Here is a 26,955-nt window from a genome sequence, read left to right as displayed (position 1 = left end):
TGGTCTTATAGCAAGTATGTCAGGGAATAGACTACCTACAACGTTGTTCTCTAGAACAACAGCTGGAGTGAGACGAAGGACCCAGAATTAGGTGAGAATTAGCTCAAATGGACAATCAACACACTCAACAGTAAGAAATGGAAGATACGTGAAGCAAGCGTGTGGTCGATAAGGTCCTTAAGAGGCGTTCAATACATAAAGCAACATATTTTTCCCGCAAGCAGGTTGGTTTTATTCGGCATTCTACTACAGCATATTGTTCCCCACTGTTTTGGCTACAAATCCCTATTTTTCAACACTACATCTGTTCAGTGCGACGTCCTTACGCCTCCTTAGAGGTAAGTCCTGTGTGCACGCATGGTATCACTCTACTGGCAGACGACTTGCTGCATCAATAACCTCCTAGTCATCCAAGTATTTCTTCTTTTGGAGTGCGTCTTTCATTGGGACAAACAGATGGAAGTTGGAAGATGCGAGATCCGGGCTGAAGGTTGGATGAGGAAGAACCATCCAGTGAAATTTTGTGAGCTCCTTTCGGGTGCGCCGATCAGTGGGTGCCATTTCTCTGTCACGGAGAAGGAGAAGTTCGTTTGCATTTTTGTCAATGAACACACTCAGGATGTTTCTTCACTTTCCTGAGTGTAGAGCAATACACTTCACAGCTGATCGTTGCACCATGAGGGAGGACATCAAACAGAAAACCCCTTCAAAGTCCCAGAAACCTGTCGCCATGACCTTACCGGCTGGGGTTGCCACTTTGAACAATTTCTTCGGAGGAGAGGTGATGCGGCTCCACTCCATGGATGGCCGTTTTGTTTTCGGTTCGAAATGATGAAACCATGTTTCATCGGCTGTGACCATATTCGACAGAAATTGTCATGATCAGACTCGTAACGCGTAAGCTATTCCGCACATACGGTCCTTCGTTGCTCCTCATGGTCATTTGTTAGGTGACGAGGAACCCAGAGGGAGCACATCTAGGAGTATCCCAAATGGTGGACGAGTGTGTCACCACCACCAGTAAGAGTGTCCGCACGTTTCAGCATTGCAGCTCATAGCTGTGTGCGGCCGGCCGGCAAGCGGAAGATCCAACAGTTCTGCGCGAACTTGTTGCGGTGGCGACAGACGCATGGCCCAGTGTCTCAATGACAGAGTTCTGCATGGAACACACCTCTGTTACAGATGCAAATTTGAAGGCTACGTAAAGCGCCGCCACCAACCGGAAATTAATGAGACTGTAGTGGTGAAGCGAGAACCCGCCAGGTTAGCCGAGAGCGCTAATGCGCTGCTTCCTGGACTCGAGTAGGCGCACCGGCCTCGTATCGAATCCTCCCGGCGGATTACCGTCGTCGGTCGGTGTGCCGGCCAGCCTGGATGTGGTTTTTAGGCGGTTTTCCACATCCCGCTAGGTAAATACCGGGCTGGTCCCCACGTTCCGCCTCAGTTACACGGTTCGCAGACATCTGAACACACTCGCACTATTCCATTAATTACACTCGACGCAGACAGCAGGGGTACACTAATTCCGTCCCGGGGGGGTACGGGGTAGCGGCAGGAAGGGCATCCGGCCACCCCTTTCCACTAACTTTGCCACATCCGTTCCTAACAATACCGACCCTGCGTCAGCGCGAGTCACGGCACCAGTGAAAGAAAGGAAAGAAAGTGGTGAAGCGAGAATATTCCATGATGTCCCACAACAAATTTCACTTTTGTTTCAACCGAAATCGTCCGAGAACAAAAATGTGTGCAATACTTCCTAAACGCCTCGCATATGTTGCCTCACAATCGACGCTGAACACTAATCACTGATGGGTTCCACTGGTGCGAAATTGTATTTGTGCAGCCTTGTAAGGTTCCGAGAAAAACGCTGAATTCCCTCGGGATAGAAAGCGAAAATACAGCGAAACGGAACTGAAACTCAAGGAGGAACTTCCCGACAACACAGAGGCGGCGCTCTTCTGCATTTGTCATGTCGTTGTTTCCGGGCGTTCTATTCTTATCAAAAATTTACGTCGTGCCAACGCTGTCCAATTTCTCGCGAACGGAGGAAAATACGGTTCGTTCGTCGCCGTTGTATTATTCACGTGATGCACGCACGGCCCGCATGCGGAACTGGCTGCGTCTCGCGCCTGCTACGAATGCGGGTGGCGCTGTGTGCTGCGGAAATCACGCAGTCCCGTTCCCCGGGGGCACGCGTCACATCTGCGTGGCAGCTGCCGGTTACACGGGGCCATGGTGACAGGTTGTTCGAAATGTAAATAATAAAAGGCAAAAAAGAGCAGGCCAGGTAAAGTCAGGGGAAGCTTCCTGCGCACGGGATTAATTTTAAAAATAGTCATATTAATTACACAGACGAAAATGAAATTCCACCACCAAGAACTTGTAAGGTTAGAGGAATCAAATTTAGCCTAAGCAGTTGTGTAGCTAATTTATTTGACTGAAATTTCCGGATCACACATTACTATATTTACAAGAGCGTCCTGAGATGTAATGTCTCCGAATTTTTTTATGTGACAATCCATAAAGTTTTATTCTTAATTCTTCGTGTTTACATACTTCCAGCCCTCTGCCACTAGAGAGCTCAGAATTGTTTCGCGTAACATGGCCGTGTGTAACGTAACTCTGTTGCTGTGTGAGAAAACACTTGCTGTAATAGAGTTTCGAATTCTACAGTTCGTCCACATATGGTGTACCTTCTCCTTAAGCATGACAACGCCAGATTACAAACGAGCGCTGACACTTCTGCAACAATCAGATGCTTTGGATTCACTGTCACCGATTATCCCCCATACAGTCCCGACTTGGCTCCATCCGATTTTCATCTCTTTCCGAAACTTAAAGAACAACTACGAAGATTTCACTTTGATCGTGATAAAGTGGTGCAAACAGTGCGAAGTTGTGACTCCATCAACGAAGTCAAACATTCTGCAGGGTTCGTATCAACGAACTGGTGTCTCGTTTGTAGAAAAGTGTTCGACGCCAGGGAGACTGTATTGAGAAATGTCTACACATGGAGAACAAAATTGTAGAACGTTAATAAAGTTCGTTTTATTTTTAAAAAAACATTAAGAGCTTTCACATTAAAGTTTCGGACGCGTTACATTTCAGCACACCCTCTTCTTTATTGTTTATTTACCTTGTCTGGGTTACGTCCCTTAGGCTCTATGTTAAATCAGACCAGTAACAACAAATACTAGTAAACTTTACAAAAATATTCGCAATTTCTATGCGTGCTCCTGTCTCACTTATATACATCTGAGAAACTATCATTCGAAGAATTATAATTACCAACACTAATAACAGGTGTGAAGAATGATAATTATAAATGCCATTTATATTAACACTAAGAATAACAATAATATTGATTATTTAACACCTTCGAAGCCTTGTTCAGTATCATTAGAAACAAAGGAGATAAAGAAAGATGAGAAGGCTGCACTGACAGTGCCAATTGCTGTTTAAAAAGAAGAAATTTTCAATGGAGGTCTTAAAATGTCTCTCTAAGTAGGGAAATTTCTACAGTAGAACAGTCCTGCAGCTAAACGACATTAAGAAATGGGTATGATTCAAATGATTCAAGAGGACACCGTTTTCATCAGTTCGATGAACGGCCAAAATTGCGAAATTCAGTTCTTTTTATTTGATTGACGACCGGTTTGAGGTACCACAACACATTTTCAAATCATCCAAACAGAAAAAAATGGTATACTTCGTGCTAGCACGTAAACCTTGTACAATATTAACAAGGTTTGCTTGTTGTTACGGAATTTATAATTTTTTTTGTCTTTGGATGACTTAAGAATGGGTTCTGATACCCGGAAACGGTCATTAATTAAAGAAAAAGAAGTAAGTTTCGCAACTTCGGCTGTTTTTGTTCACCAAACTGATTGATACCCGTAGGTATCCTATTATTAATCCAGCATGGTAGAAATCCAAAGTAACACCATTTATAAATATCCTGTCATCATCTAAATAGTAAGAGATATCATTAGAAGTTCTCTTAGCTAAAAGGAAAAGTTTTGATTGTCTGCGGTTATTGTTCAGTGACACTCAACCGCGAAAGTTTGATGAAATTGTTACTCTGAAATAATGTAGGAATTAAGATAACCGACTTCGATGTTAACGAGGACAGGTTGTGTCTATTAAGAGAATGATTAACGAAACAGCGCAAATATAGCCCGAATCGTTTGGTCGATTAAGAATCCGGTTCAAGCAATTTGAAAAACGGCCTCTGTAAACTTACATAATACATTTAATGCAAGAAATATTTCAAATTAAGTACGTCATCAGATCTTAAGAAATGAAATACAGCTGAAAAATTAATAATTTATTATTTCGTCAGTAAGAGTGCAAGGAATCGGCAGATCTGATATACGTGTACAGCCAAACGATTACAGTTTCAGAAAAATTGGATGATTTATTCAAGGGAAGGAGCTTCACGAACTGAGCAAGCCATTAACGCGTTGGTCCACCTCCGACCCTTATGCAAGCAGTTCTTCGGTCTGATATTGATTGACAGTTTTTTATGTCCTCCTGAGGTATGTAGTCCCAAATACTGTCCATTTGGTGCTTTAGATCAACTCCTGAAATGGTTGGAGGATGCTGCCCCTAATGCTCCAAAAGTTCTCAAGTTGAGCAGAGATCCGGTGACCTTTTGGCCAAAGTACTGTTTGGCAAGGACAAAGACAAACAGTAGAAATTCCCGCTCTGTGCGGGCAAGCATTATCTTCCTCAAATGTAGAGCCAGGATGGCTTGCCATGAAGGACAACAAAACGGAGCGTAGAATATACTCGACGTACCACTCTGCTGTGAGGGTGCCGAGGATGACAAACAAAAGAGTCCTGCTATGAAAAGAAACGATGCCCTAGACCATCACTACTGGCTGTCGGGCCGTACAGCGGCCTACAGTCAGGTTGAAATGGAATTGAGCGTTTGGCGTCATTGGCCGAGAGGACCCTTGCGGGACAGGTCCGGCCGCCTTGCGGCAGGTCTTATTACTTTCGAAGCCACACTGGGCGACCTGCACGCCGGATGGGGGTGAAATGATGATGAAGCCAGCACAACACCCAGTTCCTGAGCGGAGAAAATCCCCGACCCAGCCGGGAATCGAACCCGGACCCGTAGGGCGGCAATCTGTCACGCTGACCACTTAGCTGTTGGGGCGGACACAGTCAGGTTGGTATCCTACTACTGTCTGGTGTGTCTCCTGACACGTCTTCTCCATGGAATCTCATCGACTGGAGGAGATTTGTCTATAGTTATAAGCCCCGCTTAGCATTGAGCGAAGACGTGTTTGTCTGTACATGTACATCACATCTACCGATTTACGCCGCATTCGGATAATTCCCTGGTTGTGTGACGTTTTGTTGGCCTTGGAGTTTGAAACGAAACTGCATTTTTTGAAAGACATGATATTTGCCTTCGACTGCAGTTATTACTTATTTCACAATTGCAGTTCCGGTCTTTGCGCCATTTTCAAGCGTTACTGCAAAAGATTTTGCTTCAGTGCCACTTGTAGGCAGTTGTGAAAGGAATAATTAATTAGAGTAGACTATGACGTCCTTTAAAAGATTCTACAAGACTGTTAACACTGCTCGTGAGAAGTTAATCAGAAATTGCATTTGCTGAACTCGCCATTCGGATACTTCGCATAGCAGGCTTGTAGACAGGGCGGTGCATCAGGCTGACGCTGACGCTCGCCTTCCTCTCTGGTGTGCCCACAGCGTCCAACTGCGACGCGACGCTGAGCAGCGACCTGGTGAAGAACGGGTCTGTGTCGTCCCCCGGCTACCCGGACCCCTACCCGCCGGGCAGCCACTGCCGCTACGACTTCCAGGGGCGCGGCAAGGAGCGCGTCCAAGTGGTCTTCAACGACTTCCTGCTGCACCAGCCGCCAGAGAGCCACAGAGAGTAAGTATCGCACTATTGCCCTCTCCTACAGTAGTCTGCAGAGGTTCACATTTGGAAACCAGTTCTTCATTGGCGAACAGCCCCTTTGTGGAACCAGGTTTTTATTTATTTATTTATTTATTTTTGTTTCTTTTACTCGCACACTGTTCCTCCTTATCTTCTTTTTTATACAACCAATAAACAATACAACAATAAAAACAGGTGTGTTGTTACACTACGAGAAATCAGCACTGCCTAGAGACAATGAAATACACTCATACTCATAAATTAAAGATAATTGCAGAATGTGGTGCCACACAACGTGGCACTACACAAAACTGACGCTAGTAGCATAGGCACATAGGGAACACACACGACACAGATCTGTAGGTCCACAGCATTGGTGATAAGTTGAGAAAACCGTCCCGAAACACATGTGCTACAAAACGCCACTGTTTCCTGCGCATGAACCCCGACATCAATATGGGATATGATCGCCATGCGCACGTACACAGGCCACACAATGGGGTGGCATACTCTGGATCAGGTGGTCGAGCAGCTGCTCAGGTATAGCCTCCCATTCTTGCACCAACGCCTGTCGAAGCTCCTGAAGTGTCCTAGGGGTTTGAAGACGTGTAGCGATACATCGACCTAGAGCATCCCAGACGCGCTCGATGCTGTCTAGCTCTGGAGAACAGGCAGGCCACTCCACTCGCCTGATATCTTCTGTTTCAAGATACTCCTCCACAATGGCAGCTCGGTGGGGCCGTGCACTATCATCGATCAGGAGGAAGGTGGGACTTACTGCACCCCTGGAAAGGCGGTGCAAAATGAAGCCCCGATGCACCTGACCTGTTACAGTTCCCCTATCAAAGACATGCAGGGGTGTACGTGCACCAATAATAATTCCACCTGACACCATCAAACCACGACCTCCATACAGGTCCCTTTCAAGGACATTAAGGGGCTGGTATCTGGTTCTTGGTTCACGCCAGATGAAAACCAGGCTAGAATCGCTGTTGAGACTATACCTGGATTCGTTCCTGAACATAACCTAGGACCACTGTTCCAATGACCATGTACTGTGTTGTTGACACCAGGCTTTACGGGCTCTCCTGTGACCGGGGGTCAGTGGAATGCACCTTGCAGCTCTCCGGGCAAATAAATCATGTCTGTTCAGTCGACTGTAGACTGTGTGTCTGGAGACAACTGTTCCAGTGGCTGCGGTAAGGTCCCGAGCAAGGCTACCTGCAGTACTCCGTGGCCGTCTGCGGGCACTGATGGTGAAATATCGGTCTTCTTGTGGTGTTGTACACTGTGGGCGGTCCGTACTGTACCGCTTGGACATGTTTCCTGTCTGCTAGAATCGTTGCCATAATCTTCAGATCATACTTTGTGGCACACGGAAGGCCCATTCTACGGTCTGCTGTGTTCCACCAGCCTACAGTCGCCTCAGTATTCTACCCCTCATCACGTCATCAATTTGTGTTCTTTGAGCCATTTTCAACACAAAGTCACCATTAGCACTTCTGAAAACGTCTGCACACCTACTCGCTGCATCGTACTCTGACATGCACCAGCACACTTTTGCGTATGTGGACAGCTGCCAGCGCCACCGTGCGACGACCGCAGGTCAAATGCACCTTATGGTCATACCCCGAGGTGATTTAAACCCGCCAACCGCCCACCAGAACGTTGTTTCACCATGTATCAGCATTATGCTTAATTTATGAGCGTGAGTGTAAATCAGTGATGAAGGCTAAAATTTTGTGCAGGGCAAGGAACTCAAACCGGGATACTCCACTTCTCTAGAACGGTTTTCCTAACCCCCTTGACTATCTTGGTAAGCTTCCCATCCAACTCAAATTCTCACCCAGTCACGTGCAAGTAGAGGTCCCTTGCACTAACTCCAATGCTCGTAGCAATCGAAGTCCTGCCGGGGTTCGGTGCACCCACACTGAAAGTAACTAGAGCCGTCCTCGTCCATATTGATTTGTAGTGTCTGTTCCGTCGGATGGGAAGCGTGTCCGGACGGCCGAGGCCACTAACGCAAACATTCTAGAGAAGCGGAGCATTGGGATTTGTCTCCGTCCGGCACAAATTTCCAACCTTCATCACTCATTTAATTCAACCCCTGCAGGCCGATGGACTCCTCGTTTCTCGTAACATAATTTCCTTACGGCCGCTCTATCACCAGTCGTACAGACACCACATTTGTATATAAGTATGGTGCGTCAGTGCGTGACGCTAAAACTTCGCAAGCCAATTTTTCAGGTAAGAAGCTTTCGGTTCAGAGCTATAGGGGGTGGATTCGAAAATATCACGGCGTCGCACCAATGGTCTTCTTAAGGGAAGCAGCTGGGAATCGACTGGACTGAATGCTGGATAAAGTCGTAGAATCTTCCAGAACGTTATAGAATCTTCCAGTACTTTCGAGATTGTTTCATATCACTCTGGAATTTTCCAGAATGTTTAAAAATGTTTCAGTATGTCTGAGGATATTCTCCATTGTTCCGTTATCTCGTTGTGCTTGTGATACGCTTTATATTCTCCAGCTCAGAAGGGTATATGTAGACGGCGGCGCGATACATGCACCACTATATTTTTGTAAACCGATTAGTGTGGATCAAGGAAAAGTGAGAAATAGTAGAAAGTGAAATAAACTGAAATGAAAGTGAATTGCGAAAGGTAGAGAAAAGTGTATTAACTGGAATTTTATTGTGTTACCCGAGATTAACATTTAACAGGATGCCGACAAAAAAGGAGAAGGTCTTGCTAATGATGAACTGACAAGGATACACAACAGTGAAGAAATGAAACAGGTCAGCAGCGAGAAGCATGTTTAGCTTCACAATCGAAGAGAATAAAGAGATTAAGAGAAAACCTGCATCTACATCTACGAGGATACTCATCAGATCACACTTAAGTGCCTGGCAGAGGGTTCATCTAACTGCCTTCGCAATAATTCTCTATTATTCCACTCTCGAACAGCGCTCGGAAAAAACAAACACCTATATCTTCCTATGCGAGCTCTCATTTCCCTTATTTTTTTAATGATGATCGTTTCTCACTATGTACGTCGGTGTCAACAAAATATTTTTGCATTCGGAGGATTAAGTTGGTGATTGAAATTACGTGAGGTATTCTGCCGCAACGAGAAACGCCTTTGTGTTAATCGCGTCCATCCTAAATCCTGTATCATGTCCGTGACATTCTCTCCACTATTTACCAATAATATAAAATGTGCTGCCTTTCTTTGAACTTTCTCGATGTACTCCGTTACTCCTAGCTGGTAAGGATCCCACACAGCGCAGCAGTGCTCCAAAAGTGGACGTAGGTAGGCAGTCCCTTTAGTGGATCTGTCGCATCTTAAGGATGTTCTACCAATAAGATGTAGTCTTCGCTTAGCTGATCTTTTCTATGCGTTGTTTTCGACTTCAGTTGTTCTTTACTTTAATGCCAAGGTTTTTATTTGAATTTATATTCTTTAGATTTGGTTGCTTTATCGTGTAAGCAAAGTCTAATGGATTCCTTTTAACACTCGGTGGATGACCTCACACATTTCATTACTTAGCGTCAGCTGCCAATTTTTGCGCCATACAGATATCTTTTCTCAATTCTTTCGCAATCTGTTTGATGACTTTACTAGACGATAAACAACAGCATCATCTGCAAACAACCCAAGACGGCTGTTCAGATTGTCTCCTAAATCGATTATATAGAAAAGGAACAGCAGAGGGCCTATAACTCGACCTTGGGGAACGCTAGAAATCACTTATGTTTTACTCGATGACTTTCCGTCAGTTACCACGAACTGTGACTTCTCTGACGGGAAATCACGTATCCAGTCGCACAGCTGAGACGATATTCCATAAGCACGCAGTTTCACTACAAGCTGCTTGAGACACTCGGGTGTCAAGAGCCTTCTGGAAATCAAGAAATAAGGAATCAGTCTGATATTCCTTGTCGATAGCACTCAGCATTCATGTGAGTGAAGATCGAGTTGTGTTTCACAAGAAACATGTTATCTAAATCTGTGTTGGCTGTGTGCTAGTAGAGCGTTTTCTTAGATATAATTGATAACGTTCAAACATAATATACACTCCTGGAACTGGAAAAAAGAACACATTGACACCGGTGTGTCAGACCCACCATACTTGCTCCGGACACTGCGAGAGGGCTGTACAAGCAATGATCACACGCACGGCACAGCGGACACACCAGGAACCGCGGTGTTGGCCGTCGAATGGCGCTAGCTGCGCAGCATTTGTGCACCGCCGCCGTCAGTGTCAGCCAGTTTGCCGTGGCATACGGAGCTCCATCGCAGTCTTTAACACTGGTAGCATGCCGCGACAGCGTGGACGTGAACCGTATGTGCAGTTGACGGACTTTGAGCGAGGGCGTATAGTGGGCATGCGGGAGGCCGGGTGGACGTACCGCCGAATTGCTCAACACGTGGGGCGTGAGGTCTCCACAGTACATCGATGTTGTCGCCAGTGGTCGGCGGAAGGTGCACGTGCCCGTCGACCTGGGACCGGACCGCAGCGACGCACGGATGCACGCCAAGACCGTAGGCTCCTACGCAGTGCCATAGGGGACCGCACCGCCACTTCCCAGCAAATTAGGGACACTGTTGCTCCTGGGGTATCGGCGAGGACCATTCGCAACCGTCTCCATGAAGCTGGGCTACGGTCCCGCACACCGTTAGGCCGTCTTCCGCTCACGCCCCAACATCGTGCAGCCCGCCTCCAGTGGTGTCGCGACAGGCGTGAATGGAGGGACGAATGGAGACGTGTCGTCTTCAGCGATGAGAGTCGCTTCTGCCTTGGTGCCAATGATGGTCGTATGCGTGTTTGGCGCCGTGCAGGTGAGCGCCACAATCAGGACTGCATACGACCGAGGCACACAGGGCCAACACCCGGCATCATGGTGTGGGGAGCGATCTCCTACACTGGCCGTACACCACTGGTGATCGTCGAGGGGACACTGAATAGTGCACGGTACATCCAAACCGTCATCGAACCCATCGTTCTACCATTCCTAGACCGGCAAGGGAACTTGCTGTTCCAACAGGACAATGCACGTCCGCATGTATCCCGTGCCACCCAACGTGCTCTAGAAGGTGTAAGTCAACTACCCTGGCCAGCAAGATCTCCGGATCTGTCCCCCATTGAGCATGTTTGGGACTGGATGAAGCGTCGTCTCACGCGGTCTGCACGTCCAGCACGAACGCTGGTCCAACTGAGGCGCCAGGTGGAAATGGCATGGCAAGCCGTTCCACAGGACTACATCCAGCATCTCTACGATCGTCTCCATGGGAGAATAGCAGCCTGCATTGCTGCGAAAAGTGGATATACACTGTACTAGTGCCGACATTGTGCATGCTCTGTTGCCTGTGTCTATGTGCCTGTGGTTCTGTCAGTGTGATCATGTGATGTATCTGACCCCAGGAATGTGTCAATAAAGTTTCCCCTTCCTGGGACAATGAATTCACGGTGTTCTTATTTCAGTTTCCAGGAGTGTATGTATGTTCCAAAATCCTGCTTCGTACCGACGTTAATGTCATGGGCCTGTAATTTAGTGGATTGCTCCTATTGCCTTTCTTGAATACTGATGTGACCTGTGTAGTTTTCCAGTCTATATGTACCGATCTTTCGTCGAGCGAGCTGTTGTATATCATTGTTAAGTATGGAGCTATTTCATCAGCATACTCTGAAAGGAACCTAACTGGTATACGTTCTGGGCCGGAATACGCTTATATTAAGTGACTTCAGTTGCTTCACTACTTTGAGGTTATCTACTTCTGAGGTACTGATGTTGGCAGCTGTTCTTGATTCAAATTCTGGAATGTCTACGTCGTCATCATCGCTGAACGATTTTCGGAAGGTTGTGTTCTTGTCATCTACAGTTTTCAATCGTTATCGCGTAGAGAAGGCATTTCCCTTAGCATCCTTTACATACGACAAGAATTTCTTTGGATCAAAATGGCTCTAAGCATTATGGGACTTAACATCTGAGGTCATCAGTCCCCTACACTTGGAACTACTCAAACTTAACTGACCTAAGGACATTACACACATCCATGCCCGAGGCAGGATTCGAACCTGCGACCGTAGCAGCAGTGCGGTTCCGGATTGAAGCGCCTAGAACCGCTCGGCCACAGCAGCGGGCGTTATTTTTATCAAAACCACGTGCCTAGCAAATCTGTAAGGTACGATGGAAATGTCCAACTGTGCTGGACAATGCAAAACTTCCTGATGTTCCGTATCGATTGTTTCATTTACTTGTTTATCTTGTGGAAAGAATTATTTGCAACAGTTGACGTGTTCTGCCGTATTTTCTTTGGTTGCTGACGAACACACTGCTGCCGGCACAAACTCTGCACTGCTTCTGTATTAATTTCGCTGAATATTATGCTGGCTTTGACAATAGTAACAAGACGAAAATGTCGCATTAAGCTACTACTGACTTTTGATAACTTGCTAATTCATACTGTAGCTGTTATATCAGTCGTCAGGTCATCAGCACGTAGATTCCACAATTCTTTGACTGACAAGACGAAATGCTTACTTTACAAGTGTTTTAGGCTGAAATCACACACGCTTATCTCCTTCATTGCGAAAGCTGAGTGGTAGTAATGACTTACGGGAGGCAAATTATAATTTCAGATACACATCAGCGGCTGCCATCAACAAAAAGTGACTTTCTATTAACTTACTGTACAATCGCAAACAAGAAACAGCTACAGACAGCGGAGCACACAAGTGACAAGAGCTACGACGCTGATCTCGAAGCGAGGGAAGTCGGGAAATGGGTGTTATTTAACACACGGTGCTCAGGCTGGCTTCACGCGGAGCCACTTTGCAGCGCCGCTCAGTGGTTCGTAAGCAGCGCTTCCGCTGACGTTAGTGGTGCTCCTACCGAGCGTTTAAGTGGTGCTCCAAGCACGCGTTAGTGGCGCTGCAGAGAGGTGTCAGCGGCGCTGCAAACTCTGCTCTGCTCGTGTAAGACACTGAGCAGTAAGTGGAGGATATTTCATTAAATGTTCAACAAGACACGATAGAAATTACAATAGAAACTTCCTGTCTTCTGCTTACCTTGTCAGAGAAAGATATCGGTGTAGGTTTGAGGACACGTCTTGTGTTTCTGGACTAGAGGATGAGATGCCGGTAGACAGCTCTTTACCTGGAATTGATACTAAATGCATCCGAACAAAGACTGCAGATTACTTCAAGAATGAAGGAACATGGAAATGACTTAAATGTACAACAAATCTGAAATTACGATTAGCATGCAGCTGAGATATTTGCTTGAAATACAACTCTCCATGTACTGCATTTGTGAAGTATTGTAGCTACTGAAACACAGGCTGTAGCAAAAAGAATCATCCGATTTGGCACGTCTATATTTCTGAAGCTAATAAACATATGCAATGAAATTTTTTTTTTGAACGGGAAATTAAAAATGTTTTTCTTTTTTCTTACCTTTTCATATGTGTTCTACATGCCCCCGTTGAGATGTACGGCTTATGTCAGTGCGGTATTCAAATTGTTCACACGCTGCAGAGAGCATGTCTTGAGTTGCAGCTTCCACAGCTACTGTTATGTCTCAGTTCACTCATTGTTGTTGGTAACAGAGACACATAAACAGAGTCTTTTATAAACCCCCACCAGAAATAACCACATGCAGTCAGGTCCGGTGATCTTGGAGGACAGCAATGTAAGGTTGAATCATTTGGTCCAGTGCGAGCGGTCGATCGTTCAGTAATTGTTCGATTTAAAAATTTCCGCACTTCCAGATGCCAGTGTGGCTGTGTCCGATTCTGTTGGTAAATGAAGTCGTTCGAATCAGTGTCCAGCTGAAGTAAAGAAAAGTTCTCAAGCATATTGAGATATGTGCTTCCTGTAACAGTGTTCTCGGCAAAGAAAAATGGACCATACACCTTTTCCCGTGAAAATGTACAAAACACATTAAATTTTGGAGAGTCCCTCTGATGTTGTACAACTCCATGTGGTTGTGCCGTACCCCATATTCTCACATTATGACGGTTCATCTTTCCATGTAAATGGAATGTTGCCTCGTCACTAAACACTAAGCGTGGAAGAAGACTGTCATCCTGCATGGCCGAGCTGTTCTAGACGCTTCAGTCTGGAACCGCGCGACCGCTACGGTTGCAGGTTCTAATCTGCCTCGGGCATGGATGTGTGTGACGTAGTGACGTGCTTAGGTTAGTTAGGTTTAAGTAGTTCTAAGTTCTAGGGGAGTGGTGACATGAGATGTTAAGTCCCATGTGCTCAGAGCCTTTTCTACTTTTTTTTTTTTTTTTTTTTTTTTCGTCCTCCATAGTGCCAAGTACGAAATTCAGAAGTCCACACGTTGTTGTGTGTCACCTTCACGAGAACTTGCAGTAGCTGAATTTGAATTTCGTACGGTTTCACGTGTAAACGTCGACGCAACACACGCCAAACTGACATCGGGGGCATGTTGAGCTGTCGAGCTGCAGGGCGAACGGATTTCAGCGGACTCCTTGTGAAACTATGGCGGATGCGTTCGACGTCTGTCCAGACACTCGCGGACGGCCCGGCGATTTGCCTTTACACAAACAGCCTGTTCCTCGGAATTGTTCATGCCACCGTCTAATGCTCCTTGCTGCAGGAGGATCCACACCATACCTAGTACGGAAGGCACGCTGAACGGTCGTTACTGACATGCACTGCGCACAACGTATAAAACAAAACGCTTTCTGTTGTCCCGACACTGTTTTTACCAGAACTGAGGTGGGCGCTCACTGCTGCTACCTATCGGGAACCACGTAGAACTAGAAAGTTTGCTCTTTCCAACAGTAAGTTGTTCTCGCACATCTCTCAAATAATATAATAGTTACGTAAAACTTTGAACATAGCTGCTAAGGTTCAGTGACCGTGTCAGAATTATATTAGAACAAATAAGCCCTCGGTCACAAATATTAAGTCAAAATTGACCAGCTTTCGACGCTACTATGAGCGTCGTCTTCAGAATTAGACTAACTGTTCTAAAACATATTATGTATATAATACACTCATAAAATTAAAGTTTGTACTGACTGGAAAAGATGCAATACTTACAAGTCACACATTAAAAAAGATCTAAGCCGGAAAGGCGACTTCATGAATAGGGCTGCTCATACTGTGAACAAGGGTTGCAACAAGACTCTAGTCACAGTACGGGCAGCCCTTAGCGGCTCGCCATCTCACAACTATTCATGACGTCGCCTTTCCGGCTTAGATCTTTTTTGATGTGTGACTTGCAAGTACTGCATCTTTTCCAGTCAGTACAAACTTTAATTTTATGAATGTATTATATACATAATATGTTTTAGAACAGTTAGTCTAATTCTGAAGACGACGCTCATAGTAGCGTCGAAACCTGGTCAATTTTGACTTAATATTTGTGACCGAGGGCTTATTTGTTCTAATATAATATAATAGTTACGTTTTTTTTTTCAAAATCAGGTGATTCTTTTTGATACATCTTGTATTTCCTGTATTTGGATATTTAGTGGAAATAAACATTACTTTTCTTACCTAGAAAATTTTCTCTTTTGTGGACGTGCCAGTTACATTTGTTCTTAATGTCCCCATGATGGACTGCCAAGCATTCTACTTTGCAATCTCTTTGCAGTAATCGTGCTGTTTCAGATCGCATATGGCAGGCCACTTTTTAATTTTAATGGTATCATTTCTCTATTGATGTTTGGTGCTTTTATTCCTTTGCCCAACGCCATACCTACAACTTCCTCTTTGCAGTAGCTATTGCACAAGGGATACGCGGGTTAGCAACGTTGCACTCGTCCGTTTGAAACATTGGTATGCTGTGGCGTAGTCTGAACGCTACCATTACGTTGCCTGCATAGTCACGAGTGGAGCAACTCTGTGTGGTCGCCGTTCTCGACGAAGCAGCCAGTAGGAAGTGCCACCGTTCGGTGGCTGTGTGTTGGTTCAAATGGCTCTGAGCACTGTGGGACTTAACTGCTGAGGTCATCAGTCCTCTAGAAGTTAGAACTACTTAAACCTAACTAACCTAAGGGCATCACACACATCCATGCCCGAGGCAGGATTCGAACCTGCGACCGTAGCGGTCGCCCGGTTCCAGACTGTAGCGCCCAGAACCGCTCGGCCACCCCGGCCGGCGGCTGTGTGTGAAACCGCTCGTACATCTGCAGCATTTGCCATCGGCAGCGCTGCTAAAAAGTGCTGCTACGTCTGCACGGGTCCTAAGGGCGATCGCATGAGGTGGGCAGCGACCAGCAAACGTCATGGTTCCTTTATCACACCCTTGGTACGTAGTTGACAAAACGAAGGAACTTTGACTCAATAGACTCTGTTGAACGGAATGTTCACCTGTCTGCGAAAGAGCTACGCTAATGGAAAAGTAATGAGGAGGGACAGAAAGAAACATCGCTTTATTTTACGGCCAGTTACGGCGCTATTTTTTCCCCGAATTTAGTGTTAATATTTGCCAATTCCGGTGTTAGTTTCTGGCTCCTTGTTTTTGAACTAAGTTTTTAATTTTTTACCGCTTTTCATTGCTTCTTTTCGTTTATTTTTCAAATCTTTTTTTTAAATTTTTGTGCTATGTCATTGTGTTACAGTGTTATGTTGAAACTGGAAATATATCTATCTATTGTATTCTTCAAGCTATTCCAGAAAATTCATCCAATTCGTCGTATATTACACATAAATGAGGATAGAATCTTGGGGAGAATTTTAACTTTCACATCGGAACTGGAAGTTAACTCCGGGGCCAATTCTAAGTTGCTGGTTTCCGTGGCTGCTGGTAGTGATCTCCTTGCTGCGGTTCGCTAGCTCTCTCGTTAAAGTCACAACGAGATTCGAATAACCCAACAATAAAAATAATTTTGTGTTCTCCGTTTTAGCAGATGCACTAGGGTTGCAATTGTGCTGCACCTTTTTTGTCGAATGTTCGGCTGTATACGTGATGCATTGGTAAGGGGCGTGCGACTGGGCATTTGTCATTGGCCTCCAAGGTTGCCTGTTGTCAATGATATTTCATTGGTTGTGGAAAGTGTCTGTCTATGTGCGCTATTGTAATACTTACGTGTGAAGGGCGACTGTGCATAGTAGCAGCAATGAATACAGGAACTCCATACATGCTCCCACATGTGTGGGATGAGTTTGACTATAGTTTGGATGTTTGCCGTGCGTCCGCTAGAGAGCACATTGAACATTTGTGAAAGGTAACTGAAAACTTTGATGTTAAAAGTAAATGTAAAAATCATCGCAAGTTTTTTATGTGCTTGCAAGTAAAAGAGTTTTACTTTTAAAATGGACTTGTTCTTTGAAAATTAAAATCCTGTAGTTCTGTGCATCTCCTGAAATTCATCCTAAGTTTCTGTTCTCATACACGTAGATCAGTGGTTCATAAATGTTAAGAGACCATTACCCCTGAGTCAAGGCAGATATTAGCTAGGACCATCCCCTCCCCCTTCTCCATTACACATATACACATTACCACATTCAGAATGATCAAGAATTTTCTTTAGAAACTTTTATTTTTAAAATGGCGAAAAGTAAATGATATTTAGATTTTGTGAGCGCTTTATTTTATCACAAACTAGAGAGTCAACAACACAGTTGGTATTTCTTATTTCTAACAACCTCTTTTATAGAATGATGAAGCGATTTTCAGTGCATGCCGAGTGCTATTACGAATCCTCAGAAATGAAAGCTAACTGTCCACACTCAGGGCTGTCACTTGTTACAAAACATGTTTTCGCCAAACCACTCCTCTCCCTAGTGGCACCCTGCACCTCCATCTAAAATCAACCAAGTTAAAATGAGTGCACTACACATACTGTTTGTAAATCAGTTGATTGCTGACTCCTCACATGCGAAATGGCAGAAATTGGAAGAGTTCGGGCTATCAGTGCTTTGTTTCTTACTACTGCCACTAATAATAATAATAATAATAATAATAATAATAATAACAGTAGTTTAGTAATCAATGCAGCAGTGTAGTAACCATTAAATAGTTTTTGTTATGCTGACGACGTCAACTAGTCCGTTTACTGTTGCGAAGACTGTAAAGAAGCAATTTCTTGTCTACTATGGGAACTACCTTCAACTCAGAGAAGACATTTTCGTGAGATATTTAGGCATATGATACATTTGTCTCAATTTTAGTGTCGTATTGAAAGGTGGCTACACTGAGCCACAGCGCCAGAGATTGCGCCAAAGAGTATTATTCAGCCGCCTCCACTGGCAGTGCCTGTCGAGGACTCGTAGTAGTCAGTGCTTGTTAAGAACTCGTAGCGGAGAGTGCTTGTTGAGATGTGCTAGTGAAAAGTGGTTGCTGAGATGTCGTAGGGAAGAGTGCTTGCTGAGATGTGATACTGAAAAGTTCTTGTTGAGATGTGGTCGTAGCGAGTCGGTGTGGAGAGATTGTAATGATTAGAGTGCTTTTCATCAATATAAATGAAGGTAAAAAAAAATTTTTCTTTTTTCTCTCATTGTTTCAGTGTCCTAAATAATGCGTCATTACAGGTTCAGTCAACAAAGCATCTGGCCTGTGTTCTTGTATTAGAGTGTAATTCTGGATTTCTTGCGCAATTATAGTGTTTCTAATTTTTCTTTTTATCACGTCAGTATAAATGATATTTAAAATTTCGTGCCTTATTGAAGAAGAACCGTGCCAGATGTGTACGTTGAGTCCACACACAGAACAGTTATACTTGTGCTTTGGTTTCGTAGGTTTTATAGTTGCTGGGGACTTAATTAATTAATTGTGTTAACGAAAATTTTCATTTCATTCTTTGTTGTTGTTCTATGCAGTCAGATTGCGTAATAATACCAGTCAGGGCCGGCCGTTTACGAGACACAGCGTAATCGGACATACAGCTACTAAAAATTTAAAAAGTATTTTCATTAATAATAATTAAGCCCCCATGCAGTATATGCACTGTGTAAATATGTTTGTAGCTGATGGACTATGAGAGGAAGATGCTTGTAACTTCCCAACAGATAAATTATCTCCGTAACCCCGCAATGAAAATGTGACTGATATATAGCCTTTCAATAATTAACTGACTGTGAACCTAAACTGGTAAATCTGGACATCACCAATGCTGCGTCATGGTCCTGAAAAGTCATTCTGAATAAATTTAAAATTCTTACCTCAATGAAGTCGCCGGATAACGCTTATTATCTGTTCCTATAAGAAACTGTTCTGGCACAGCCCAGTGCAATACTGGCCGCTACATTAGCCATGTATAAAAAGAAACAACTGATTTTTCTTTACGATAGTCGGGATGACCATGGATAGGAGAAATTAGTAAATCTTTAAATTCAGATGAATGATTGCCAAAAGTTATTTTATAAGAAAGATTATTATTAAAAGATTTTTTAAAAACATTTACATGGAACTTGATATAACAATAGTACAAAATCAGTTGTTACAAATTACATTTGCGCGCGGCTATGAATAGTAATTCTTGATTTTACCCTATAGTATATCGCTCTGGCACGACCATCGCTCTCCACGACCGGCCCAACCACCCCACTGAGAGCTACTACTACTACTACTGCTGCTGCCGACACTGCTCTCTGGTCTGTGATTCTATTGTAGCTTACATATCGCAAGCAGCTTGTAAGCAAACCATCGAAATTACATCTGCTGGACTGCGCTAGCAATAAATTCCTTAGTCATGAACCTCTTACATGCTGACACATTCGTTTCACAAGCAGTAACCTCCTCCAAATCGTCTTACGCGTTAATACTAGTGTTCGAAATTTAAAAACAATGTAATTATTGCTAGCCTATGCAATCAGTATCACAGGCTGACCAAAGAGCTATATTTTAAAAATAATATAGCTTTGTGACCGAAACACACTGAATCATGTTCTTTTTACCCCTGAAAAAATTTTATTTTGTCCCCGTTTAGCAACCACTGATGTAGACGTTATAGCCTGTTTTGAACCTTGCGCTTATTGATATCACACATCACATTTATTCCACTAACTGAAAAAGAAAAAAACTGATATAGCTACTCAAATCTTATTAACTGAAGAAAACATTGCTCTGCAACCTAACATTGCTGAAAGTTTTTCGAAACAAAACATGTTTGTAAGGTAGCTTCGAAAACATTACGCCTCTGAGATAAGAGATCGGAGAATATGGCAGTAGGGCATATACGTCTGATATTACGTCTAGTGCATCATGTTTCATCAACGAACTTTCCACTATAATAAATCTGTCACTAAGCCGTTTTAAGATGGAACAGAGGTAAAAATTTATTCAATGTCATCAGACTTCTCAACCTGTTTCCACAGCAGGTCGCACAAAAAGCGACACATTTCGAAAAGACCTTTCATGCAGTGTATTATTTAATCTTTATATGCTCGCATTTAACATTTCTAGCACGTAAATTAACATGGCGCCTGTTCAGTTTTCCCCTGTCAACCCAAGTCAGGTAAGTGCCATTATACCCTAAATAATTTTTAATGTTAGTGGAATGAAGTTCCTGTTAGCACCCTCAACTTTAGTCCAGCTTGAGGTCAGACTGGCTGGCAGAAGCAAACCTGAGCAGCGACCATATTAATTTGCGCATTTATAGTGCTGAAGTACCGAATTTAGTGGCTCTCGTATTTTTAATTTCGTGCTATCAAAATAGGCTGCTTGAATGGTGCGTATAAAAATGCTAACAGAATAGCCAGCAGGGCATATAGGTTACATCTAGGGCATCAGTTCCTCGCTCGACAAATTAACGGTAACTGTAGGGCTATACGTGAAGATCACCTCTGAAAAAAAAAGTAGAGGAGAGTGTTGTAACTGGTGCATCGAGTACCCAGGAACATATGATGTTTCCTGGTCGTGTTTCGATCTAGTGACTGATATTAAAATCACAAAAAGGAATTCGCGGTAGAAAACGCCACAAATCGTTTCCAGCATTTTCTCCTGTTTTTGTTGTTATGAAACATGAAGTTGTGATCTGTGCATCGTTTTTAAATATTAGGAGCTCTGTATAATATATTGAAGCTGTTTGAAGGATATTGATCATTTTTCTGTTAAAGAGTGATACGCTGAGTGAAACTGTGTCTATTTTTAAAATTAATTATGTAACGTGTGGGTGGTTAAGACATAGTTCGTCAGTCGTGCGCCATCTTGTACCTTGAAACAAAAGAACGTCGTCTACAATGGAACTCGTGATATTTGGAAGTGAACTGATTTCCTTTAATGTCTTAACGATTTTCCCTGTCTTGAAAATGAAAACTTATGTTGTTTGCCAATAGCTTTTGATTCAAAATGTTTTTTTAATTATAACTCGTTTCTGATAATACTTCATAATTTGCTTTCACTTATTGAATTTTGGTGTACATTAGAGAAATAATGTAACTCATAAACTATTAAATGCACTGTTGACAAGTTTTCTTGAATGTAACACTTCTAAATAGAATAGACTATTTGTTCTTAGGTAAATGACCATGTAGTACCTTGTTACAGTTTCTTACATTCAGAAAAACCTTTTCGCATTATTTTTTGCAGTATAAGAAAAATTGTGCAGTATACATAAAACGAATGCAATCATTGAAAAATGGGAAAAGAAAATATATTGAACTTCTAGTACGGGTTGGCTAGAGAGGAAGTCTGCAAAGTGTTGCCCTGCAGATACAATTTCAACATTAAATAACTAATATTAAAAAACTGATCCCTACAAATTTTTATTTCTATATATGAAAAATGCTATGTTACAATGTTTCGTAAAAACTGCCGATTTCGCGTTGTTTGCCGCGTCACCGTTTCCATTAAATTTTCTTACCGCTAGTGACGGGAAACACATTCAAGTTATATATACCTGCAATATTTGAGTTGCACTGAACTTTCATCATAGGTTCAGACTATATGTCGCTCCTAGATTCGAAAACATTGCGTGCATACTCTTAATCATGCTCTCCACTGCCGTTCTTAGCTTCAACATAATTAACTGCGTCACTACTTGAATCTGCAGGCTTGGAAATAATCTGTTGCCAGCCTCTCAGAACTCCTACAAATGAAAGCGTGTTACTATTTTACAGGCAGTAGAGAAAATTCAATGTGAAATGACAGGTAAGGTGATCTCCGAATGCTAAATAGGACAAGAACACCGCACAAAAAGCATGGCCTGGGGTCTCGGTCTAAGATGCAGTTTGAATCTATCATTATAGGTGTAGAATGTGATCTTATTTTGATTATGATCTGAATATTGCAAAGTGAACATACTTACATGTTTCGGGTTATTTAACATTCTTCAAAAATAGTTCACGTATTAAAACGCAATTATGGTCAAATGAAGTACTGTAATAGCAACTTTTTTTTTGGAAATTTGATCCTAAAGCATCAATGCGCTATACTATAAGTGCAAACCGATCAGTCTGTTGCTATTATGGATTATAATGTAGCATAATTTTGTATTCATCTAAAAACATTTTTTCTCAACCGCAATGACAGAAGGCACCTTCTGTTATTGTTCAGGCACACGTGATCCATATGGCACGTTGACAGCTGAACAATGAAAATGGTTATTAAAACCACAGTCGATTACCTCTGTTAAGAAGTCTACCACCCAATGAAGCACCTCTCTCAAGTAAATAAAACTGAATTTGAAGCAGCACCGAATGAACTGAAACTGAAGAAAGGTCCAGGTCCATATGAACTCCCAAATGAAAAATGAACTTCCTAAATGATAAATCGGTATCATGTATGTGTAACTCTTTCCACAAGATTTTGTACAAAACGTAACGCTTTTAAACCAAGGGACACGACTAACTGCTCCACTTACGGAATGATAACTCCAGTTTCACATGTAATAAAAATCCAACCAAGTAAAAAAGGAATAGAATAAAATGTAAAACAATAGTGGAATGGAACATAATATCACTTCAGATTTAGACCAAAAATAGCGACTAGAGAAGCCTTGGTAGACTTGAAGACTTTACTAGGGAGAAGGTTCGAATGAAATAGGAACACTTACATAGCCTTTATTAATCTATACAAGGGATTTGACAGCATTAAATCAGACATATTACCGAAAATCTTGACAGATACACATTTAGACCATCAAAATAGAACAACAATATTAAACATGAGTAAAAACCAAAGTGCGAGAACAGAGTGAAACCCAAATTAGAAAAGGGGTAAAACAAAGGTGCACGTTACCACCTATTTGTTTCGCCTATTCGGTGAAAGCTATGACGATCTTCAAGGGCAAAACGTCTGGAGTTACTGATAACGGAATTCTCATTCGCTGCACAAAATTGGAAAATGTTGCAGAATATACTTTCAAAATTCCTAGTAACTATGGAGAGAAACCTAAATCAGTGACCAAATCAAAAACCAGGAGTGAACGTGATTTAAAAACTGAAAGAAACAGAGTAGAAAATTGATTAATTGTTATTCAGCCACTTTTCTTGCATAAGACAACATGTGCAGCATGGAAATCGTAGAAAGAACTGCGACACTAAACGTTCTGTCAAATGAAAGAAGCCAACTACCAGTAGACATTTTGTTTATTGTAGAAAAGAACTTACCGTAAAAGAACTTAACCGTACAAAGTGTCATTCTCCAGCTGTCCTGTTAGTACGTAGGGAAAACAGGCAGAAACTTTAAAACCCGTTTTCAAGAACATGTAAGACCAAAAATCTGTTAGAACAACTGGAGATATAGCTCCACAAAATAAAATAAAAAAACAAAAACAGAATCTATGTTAAACGAACAGAGATTGCAAGCCTCAGTTATTTCAGTAATTTTAAAGACCTACTGTAAAGCAATTCCTTGTGTATGTCTATTGTGTAACAATTAGATCTCCGGCACTACGGATAAATTCATCTTTGATCACACCATGAACAGAAACATCTGTGAAGTGTTTACAAACATTTGTATGCAAATGTGCCTCTTGAGTGAAGTCATGTGTAAGAAAAGTATAGAGAAAACAATGTTTGATTGCGCTAAACAGTTTCTTGGCTTATGTGGTAAGTTTACACTGTTCAGTTTTTCCTCTATTTCACACACATTTTCCGCGTTTGCCTTATGAGATTCATAAGCTAAAATCAAACATTTTCATGACACGAATATACATTTCACCTCATTCAAGAGAAAAAATAAATCACGTATTAAGACAAATTACTACGTGTAGAGTAGGTACAAATAAATATCATAGTTGCATTTGTTATTAAATGAAATTTACATGATGTAAATAGTATTTAAACACTCCGTTGCTCCGAAAACGTATTATCTCTCGGTCAAGAGACGTACATTTGTTTCAAAGGTTTAAGAATTTTTTAATTAAATGTGAATTTCAATATAAAGTTTAATCATCATACGGTGTTTTGAATTCCTATACAAAAATGTAATTGTTGATTGAAAAATTTCATGGATTTAAGACTCTTCGGATATAATGTCTTCAACTGCTCTCCGATAGCTTCAGCTTCCAAAGTTATGTACGTTGTTTGCTCGGGTTCATCTCTTGTCAGAGTTCAACAATAAATCAAAGAACGCAGCTTGCGCAAGATCAATAGGAACTTCTAAGTATTAGATTGTTGTGTTAAGCTGACAATGGTGACTGAGTGAAGAGTATCTGCTTGTTTCTATGGATGTAAATGAAAAAATGCATAGAGGAATAATGGCATCGCGTAAATCAGCCATATGCACTTCACTATACGAATAAACATAGGATAACAACATGCTTTTCCTCTCATAATTCGAAGCCAATTAGTTGGATGCATTTTGTATGTTCCGTAGATGATTTTTACAATAGCTCACCACGATGTCAGCTGTGTTAAGCATAGGGTGTCAACTATTGAACTATATGGAAAAGAAAACTAAAGTTAGTTACAAACTAAGGCTGCACGCACTTTATTCAACGTGTAAACGTCACTACAGATATTCGGATGTTGTTTACGACACGTTCGATATGGCTGCCATCACTTGCGATGATTTGGCGCAATGGAATAGCGAAATACTGCATGACCCGCTCAAGTGTTGGAACATCTATGCTGTCGATGACCTCCTGAATGTTTTCTGCTCAGAAACAGTTTTGGGGTAGTCGTTGTACACCTTGTCTTTAATACAGCCCTACAAAAAGGAGTTGCATGTATTCAGATCCGGAGAATATGGCGGCTAACCGAGGCCAATGCTAGTGGCCTCCGGGTACCTCAGAGTCAGAATGGAGTCACGTAAGTGCTCCTCCAGGACATCAAACACTCTCTTGCTCCAATGGAGGACCGACTTTGCCAACGCTGTCATCACGAACACTACCCGTTCTCTCAAACTTGCGAACCAAATTATTGATTGTTAGCGTACTTGGACTGGTTGTCTTCAGATTTAACTCTGTTGCAAACCTCCTTTGAGCCGCAGTTGGAGTGTTATTGATCGCATAGTAGGCCTTCACAAGCACTATATGCTCAAGCACGCTGTACCGCGACATCTTCAAGTGTAAATGGCCGACAACAAGTCGCGTGCGCATACGCATACTAATTCCCATCATGCCCCGTGGCCAACCGTTCAGTTTGAACTTCCTATCGCAAACCGTTCAAAAGTTGTGACGTTTTTATTTCATATACTTCAATAATTGTTAACCGGTAGGTTTACAAATAAGACACGTTTTATCTATGAGAACATGGGCACATGTTACTCATTTACGTAACCTGATTCTTACTTTGAACTGAGTTACAAATTTTTATAAACGTAAGCCAACCACATACCGAAAGTACATATTCAGAAATTATCCTGTAAGTAGAAGGCATTCGAAAACAGACATGTTTTTAAATTTGTGTTTAAAGGCTCCATTACCTGCTAGCATTCTTAATTCGTAATAGAGATGGTCAAAAATATATACTGCTGCCTACTTTGTTCAATCCAATGCGAAAGAAACGTTCAGTTATGGACTCTGCAAATTATTCTTCTTGCCAGCGTTATACTCAAATTTCTTCTGGTCTTCTCAGAAGATTCATGATAAAGTAAATGCGTAGAAATGGTGGTATCAATATGCCTAGTTCTTCAAAGAATTACTTGTATGAGGTTCTGCATCTACATAAGTACCCCGCAAGCTACCGTTCGATGCCTGGAGGAGGGTACTCTGTACCACTACTAGTCATTTCCTTTCTTGTTTCTCTACCAGAATGAGGACGGAAAACTGTCTTTATGCCTCCACATGTGTCATAATGTCTCGTATCTTTGTGATCCTGGAGCGAGATGTATGTTGGCTGCTGGAACCAGACATTATCTTCCAGCTACATTTATACGCAATGAATACTCTCCGGTGCATATTTTTCCATGTGACATAAATGAATGAAAGTATGCAAAGTCATCTATTTTCCATGACTTCATCAACAAAATCAGCAGTTACAAGATGAGGAGATGCTGCTGAACTCATTTGTTTACGAAGCTCAAGTCCTGATCTATGTGCACAATTGTGAATACTGGACGTCGAGGGTTATATATATTCGTTCCACCTTCCTCTACTCTATGTGTCGTTGCTACATCCTGCCATGTACAAAATTAAGTGTCAAGTTATTGACACAGACTATGAAAATTCTTTTGGGTTCTTCATTTATTGTTCCTTCTCTAGTAGCACCTCTGTTGGAGTTGATTAAAATATTTTCATTATCGGAAAAATTTGGAGGTCGTTTCTACAAGAAAGAACAGGTGACGTCTCGGTATTAAACCCTGTGGAACGCCAGTAGTTATCTCTCCCCACTTAGAATAACATTCTTTATCAAATGACGTCCGAGCACTTTCTGTCAGTGAAGTATGAAGCTAACCCCTTACTCATTTTACCTTCAAAGCCATAAACTCTGAGCAAATGGCGAGATTGTTTCCCGTACGCTTCTGACGAAAATTCCAGTCAAAGCATTAATCTGAGCAGGATGAGTTACTGGTCCTACCCCTTTTCCCCTTATACATAGGGGCTCAAGCTCGGAACGATGAATGGGAAACCGTAATTCCGGAATATTACTCGTGCGTATTAAGTCCATAATACTGACCTGCCTAGCGGACAATATGTGGGACGTTCCCGAAGGAGACACGAGCAAAAA

The 26,955-nt window shown here is 42.5% G+C and overlaps 1 protein-coding gene across 1 annotated transcript in view; it reads left to right on the top strand.

The window, feature by feature from the left end:
- Positions 1-2,138: 2,138 nt before the first annotated feature.
- Positions 2,139-26,955, top strand: part of LOC126455916 (suppressor of lurcher protein 1-like) — a 170,056-nt gene continuing 145,239 nt past the window's right edge. Inside the window, exons 1-2 of the mRNA XM_050091673.1 lie at positions 2,139-2,254; positions 5,684-5,911. Of these exons, the coding sequence (XP_049947630.1) occupies positions 2,139-2,254; positions 5,684-5,911 (344 nt within the window). The remainder of the gene's footprint in view (positions 2,255-5,683; positions 5,912-26,955) is intronic.

The sequence above is a fragment of the Schistocerca serialis genome, chromosome 2, assembly GCF_023864345.2.
Source record: "Schistocerca serialis cubense isolate TAMUIC-IGC-003099 chromosome 2, iqSchSeri2.2, whole genome shotgun sequence".
Classification (NCBI taxonomy): Eukaryota; Metazoa; Arthropoda; class Insecta; order Orthoptera; family Acrididae; genus Schistocerca; species Schistocerca serialis.
This window is presented reverse-complemented; position numbering and strand designations above follow the sequence as displayed.